Source organism: Plectropomus leopardus, chromosome 20 (assembly GCF_026936395.1).
Source record: "Plectropomus leopardus strain MGB_pleo_1.0 chromosome 20, ASM2693639v1, whole genome shotgun sequence".
Classification (NCBI taxonomy): domain Eukaryota; kingdom Metazoa; phylum Chordata; class Actinopteri; order Perciformes; family Serranidae; genus Plectropomus; species Plectropomus leopardus.
Genome location: NC_142195.1, coordinates 15,297,419 through 15,303,510, shown reverse-complemented (window position 1 = coordinate 15,303,510; position 6,092 = coordinate 15,297,419). Strand labels below are relative to the sequence as shown.

At 37.5% G+C, this 6,092-nt stretch overlaps 2 protein-coding genes across 2 annotated transcripts; one reads left to right on the top strand and one right to left on the bottom strand.

Moving 5' to 3' along the window:
* Positions 1-533: 533 nt before the first annotated feature.
* Positions 534-5,228, bottom strand: zmat5 (zinc finger, matrin-type 5). Its single transcript, XM_042509900.2, has 6 exons — positions 5,077-5,228; positions 3,529-3,702; positions 3,193-3,255; positions 3,019-3,099; positions 1,820-1,928; positions 534-1,707 (listed from the first exon to the last, which is right to left on the bottom strand). The coding sequence occupies exons 2-6, from the start codon at positions 3,653-3,655 to the stop codon at positions 1,560-1,562; spliced, it is 528 nt and encodes a 175-aa protein (XP_042365834.2). The 5' UTR covers positions 3,656-3,702; positions 5,077-5,228; the 3' UTR covers positions 534-1,559.
* Positions 5,223-5,933, top strand: uqcr10 (ubiquinol-cytochrome c reductase, complex III subunit X). The gene is made up of 2 exons (XM_088071169.1): positions 5,223-5,385; positions 5,581-5,933. Exons 1-2 carry the CDS (start codon positions 5,245-5,247, stop codon positions 5,629-5,631), a joined length of 192 nt encoding a protein of 63 aa, XP_087927295.1. The 5' UTR covers positions 5,223-5,244; the 3' UTR covers positions 5,632-5,933.
* Positions 5,934-6,092: the final 159 nt, after the last annotated feature.

Below are 6,092 nucleotides of genomic sequence, written 5' to 3'. Positions count from 1 at the left end.
GGTCTAACAAGCGTGTTGCATTTACTTCCTAATTTAACATTTCTTCATGTTAATAAAATAGTTACTTCCATATATTCTAGTAAGCTTTATATCATACTATTCAGTCAGCCAAAAAACAGATTTAGTATTTCCCCATACATAGCATGTTAAATAGGGTGCCAAAAAATACCAGGATGTCCAGCTGCATCAGGTTGCATTTTGCAGTGCAAGTTAGCATGCCTTTCCTCATATTCTAGCCCACAATCCTCTGCACAGCAGAAGATAAGTCACATCAACTGAGCCACAGACAGATGACAGCTCATTGACAGCTGACATAAGCCGGAATAACTATAATCACTCAGTCACAAACTACAATGTACGTAGTCACAACTTAAAGGTTACAACTTCTGCCAAGAAAAAGGCAGCACTCTCTCTGAGTTGACCTCTGTCTCTGGCAAACTTGACAAATGGCATTTTGTTGTATCTCAAATCATATATTTTTTTCCTTTAAATCTACATCTTGTGTTAAAAACTGACAGATATAAGCCACAGAGTCAAAGTTAAAAGCACAATTTAATGATGAAAAAGCATGTCCCAATATGCTGTGCAACAACAGTATGTACTTTATGAGGGCAGGTGCAGTGAGTCAGAGTCAGAGATATATTCACGCCGTGAGAGCAGAATAAGTAAGTAAAACGATACAAAACTGAAAAAAAAAATCTAAGTAATTTAATGAGGATTCTGCCATAATCACTGCATTAGGTACAAGTTTATACATCTCAGCATAACCCCAGTTATGCAGAATAACCTAACTAAGGGCTTTAAAAGGCCAATGACAATTATAAATAGATTAGTCAAAAAATCCAAGGGATTTACATGATAACTTTCTATCTATGAAAAACTTTCATTATAACACTTAATCCAGACCATTAGTTCACAATCTTTACTATTTATATAGTGAAATGGTGTTTTCAGCTGGCTGGGTTAGAAATAAAATTCAGTCAGATCAGTGATTCCCTCGGTGACGCAGCAGAGGATTAAAAATAAACAAAAAATTATTTCCATCTGCTCAGCAATCCTCCGTTCCTTTCGGGACTACATGACATCAAATGAAACTCCTCAGAGGAGTTTCACGGTAAAGGCACTCCACTCCAGATTGGTGGAGCAATCAACAACACACTGCCAAAATGTCAATTATGAGGATTATTACAAACTGTCTGCACAGAAATCACTAATCTCAGATTGACTTTACTGTGTTTTTAAAGTGTCTGTACATACTAACTTTTTTTTCATATTAAACAGCAATGTTTCATATTTAGATGCAAGAAACTTGACATCTTACGTGAGATGTAATAAATGAACAGTTCTTTCAGAGTAAACTGCCTATACTGTCCAGCATACAAAATGTTTTATTCTCATTTTTCAAATGATAAAAACGGAACAAAATGATTTTTAGACTCAACTGTAAACTTCATTTCAAACTGTTAACCCCTGAAATATGAACATAAATGTATTTTGTTTCTCTTTCTATTAATGTCACATATCCACTTCACTGATTTGAACCTTGGAATGAATATCTTTCAGCCCCATTCTGTGTTCACTTTGACTTTCCATCCGCCTGGAGGAGGAGGCATGAGAGAGGGCGGCAGGTCATTGACCGAGAGGAGCTGTTGAGGTATGTCACTTTCTTCCTGTCCCTCTTCGCTGTCGTCCTTATTTTTTAAATCTCTGCAGAGATAAATAATTGAACACTTGAATTCTAAATCAACAGGAATAACCATTAGTGATGCTAACCATGTATGAATAAGTGTTGAAACAAAAAAAAAATGAAAGTGCCTACCCTTTGATACCGAGGGCAGTTTGCCTCTTTTGCCTTCTGGAGAGCCATTCTTCTACACTTCGCCCAGGCATCATTTTGTGTGCAGAGTCCTCTCTCTGCCGTTTTTCATCTGAAAGAAATTAAATTTCACCCCTGTCAACAAATCGTGATCCACACAGTTATCTGGAGTAAAAAAAAACTTGGCAATTTCCATTTGTTTACTATTAGTTTTATTATGGAACACATGAGAAAGTGGAAACCCGAGGTACTTGGTGTGCTTGCCTTTTTCTGTTCAATGTGCAACATTACATTTGAGACATTAAATATAGACTGCGTTGATCATCTGTGAGAACAAGGTTGAATGCTGACCTCATTATTGAACAAATCATTCAGATAACACGATTTATATTTGTTAAATATATGTGCATTAAATATAAGGCATATTACTTTGGGGGCCTGTGATGTTGTAGCGGTATTTGGCTGACATTTCCTTTTTTCTATTTGCTGGATATAACAATTTCATGAAGTTGATTAGAGGGTTATTCAGATCACCTGTTGCGCAGGGTGTGAGGACTGACTCCTAATTAAGAATTGAGAGCAGCTCAGTGCATTTTGCCCTCTTGGCCAATCAGGGTGTGACAACAGCCTTTCTGAGAGCTTAAGAGAGGCAAAGAGACACATACTCAGGGCAGTCTGATCCTTCCTTAATCGACCACAGACCTTATGTCAGCCAGAAACTCTCGTCTCTGGGCCCTTTTGAGACTTCAGTGCTGTTTGAGGGTGAAATTTGTGCTTTCTGAAACCTAGGTGGAGGGAATATAAAACAACCCCCTTAACTCTAGGTCACTTGCACCTGGGCTGTTCTTAGTTTTTTGTGCAAGAATTTTGCTCACCTTAAGTTGCCCCAAACGTCTGCAGGCTTTATATTGTGAATGTGTTTTTATAACTAAGACCCAATATGACCCCAACCCCCATTCATTAACACACTTGGTAATTACATTTTTTTTTTATTATTGAGGAGGCATTTGTTTATCATTAAGGAGGCACTTTCCACTGTGAAGGCTTGCTGGAGGTTAGTTTCTACGAGAGAATACATTTTTTATCACGTAGTTGGGAAATGATTCTTGTGCTTCTTTCCGACCAGCTGAAATCAGAACATTAACATCACAATGTATTACAATCAAAAAGTTCTCACAGTCTCAATGATGGTGTCAGCTTACCTTCCACCTGTCTTTTTAAGTTAAACAGATCCTCTTCAGACATGTGGGAAAATCTGCAATTAGGGCCAAAATCACAAATTCCTTAAAAAAAGAAAAAAAAAAGATTATAACAAAATGTTATTTAAGAGAATGTCCTGGTTATAGGACAAACGCTTGGTTGAAGTGTTCTGTAACCTTTTTGGAGAAACTTCCTGCAAGGTTTCTTTGTTTGCTCATCATACAGAATGGCTGAAGAGTCTGTAAAAAGACAAATGATAGTGTTGTCAGGGATTATTTATATAATCTATTATCATAAAGTAAACAGGTGGGCAACCAAGATGGCATAACGAAATGTAAGCATGCTTTAATAGGTTTAAAACTTAGAAGAAATTGTAATCTACGGCACCATGGTCTGCTTTAAAACAAACACATTTCCATCACAAAAAAGTATTAGTCGTAAAAATAAAGCATAACATTTTATATTCATTGCAACCACATCTCAAAGGTCGAAGGACCAACAGTAAGTCTCACCTCTAAAATAATCATACCAGGCCTTTTTAGCTCTGTGATGCTGAACACCGTTCAGATGTTTTTTCCTGTTATGCATGTTGTCCTGGAAGGAACGGTCACAGTAGTCACAGTAGTATCTCTTCCCCATGGTGCAGGTTATGTGCTAAAACCAGCAAGAAGTCACCTTTTAAATTCCTGAAAGACAGCGAACAGAAATGAAACGCATTTCAATAACTCCTCTGTCAACACATGGAGAGGGAATAGCTGCGCTGACCGAAATGGTTTCAGTATGACACATCAACTGTGTGATCATTTCCCATATTATGTATCATTATGCACGAGCTGATTCATTGACAAAACTAGCCTGTCCTTTAAAAAAAAGAGGGGGGGGGGGCTTTAGCCAAGCAAACTGCCCAAGTATCTTTCTTTCTGATTTATGGGAGAAAAATAAATAGATAGTCAAAAATGCCAATCAAATTATCCCAAAGTCCAAGATGACCTCTTCAAATTACAATTTATTTTCTCTGATTGTCCAACAGTCTAAAACCCAAAGATATAAATGGGCAGCAAATCCTCATATTGAAACAAGATTAATTATTCATGATTCATCCTCAGTCAATTCACTGACTTAATTCACGCCTAATCATGGAACTAGTATTGATCTGTTTTGACATTTGAGACTTCCCAATCAAAGCAGGTTTGCTTACATTTACATAAAGTAATTGTGGTCTCATTTGTTTGTTTACTTTTGCATCAGACACATTTGTTTTTATGTAGAAGTCCAACGCGTGATTGCAGATTAGATTTAGGACACAAAAAACAGCATGTAGGTACAAACTACATCCAGCCTGATATCAAACACACAACATAAGCAATATCATGAAGAAGGACAAGCGGTGCTAGTAGCTTTCTGCTGCCATCTATTGCTTTAGTAATAGAGGTGCATTTATTTTGAAAACGCCTAAGACTTCCTGTCTTGCTCTAATAAAATCATCCAAATCCTGAAGGTACTAAACTGTTTAGATATATATAGATATATAGATATAGATAGATATACTGTTTAGAAAGTATATCAACAGTTTTATGCTCGGACAAATATCTCCCTAAATAATCAAGCGAAGCAAACGCTAATATCCCTAAATATTTGCTCGAATCTCTTTTTTTTTAATCATTATTATGGAAAACAAATATTTACATGATTAAATAAAGACATATAGACAAATATAGACATACATAATTAATACAGACATATTCTTATTTCTACAGTTCAATTTGTCAAAGAAAATTGGTACCACCTAAATATGAAGTGCTACCATCTTATGACATAAAGAATTATTCTGTCTCAGGTACATTAAAAAATAAAAATAAAAACAATAAAATAAAATAAAACGAAGCAGTAAAGAAAAGAAAGGACAATAAGATAAACTTTGCCCACAGTGTTGCTCGATCTGGATAGTTAGCAAACATTAGCTCACATGCTAATCTTTACACAATCACTTCTTGTAACACGAATGGAAGTTTGCTTTCGATCCCTCTATATGCTAAATATAAACGGGAAATAGCACAAACCATCGGCGTAATAATGTCGTCCTCCTTTGCGATATTTTCTTGAAAAAACACGAACAATATGCACACAACTTATGCGAAAAAGTGTACGGTGTCTTTGCAGGGCCATAAACGAAAACAGACGTGCTTTGACCAAGCTTCCGGTCCTGCGCACTGCGTTATTCCACCGACATGGCGCTGGCAAAGTCCGTGTACAATCTGCTCTTCAGGAGGACGTCCACTTTCGCTATAACCATCATGGTTGGAGCGGTCTTCTTCGAGCGATTATTTGACCAAGGTGGTGATGCGATTTTTGAGCAAATGAATCGCGGGGTAAGTGTGTCCCTTCGGTGGTTTGACGCTGTTTTTATCCTGACCTTGTAAGCAGAGGGCGCAGCGGTGCTAGCGTTAGCTAAGCTAGCTTGCCCGCTAAGACGAGCTATTGCGACTTTTACAGCTCTGTTTGTCAATATAACCTGTCAGTTCACATAAAATGTCTAACCTTACCAACTATTTGATTCATTGTAGAAACTATGGAAACACATCAAACACAATTATGAGAACAAAGACGAGGAATAGGACGCCGCGGGGTTACCTGAGGCTAAAGTGCAACTGTTGTCACACTTCCATGATCCATTCTTCTGGACTTCACACCTGAAACAAGCATCAGTCAACAAGGACAATGTGCTCAGAGACATGCCGAGGCTGGCAGCGGCTGCTGGAGGACCTGTGGAAGCTGTCTGACTGTCCAGACCACCATGAAGATGGAGCAATGGTTCCTGTCACCTCGTCCCCCCCCTAACTTTTCCTGTTGTTTGTAAAGCATCGTTTCTCCTCCCAGATTGTAAATGAGTAAATTAAACATGATTTAATGTGTTGAAGATCTGTCAATGTTTTTGATTTATCATCTCGAATATATCATATGTGTCAAAACATTCATTAGATTAGTTGAACTGCCAGCTTTTAATTTACTGCTGTCATTTAACTTAACCGGCACATGTCATCTTAAAGTGTATCAACAGGTTCAACAAATCAAACAG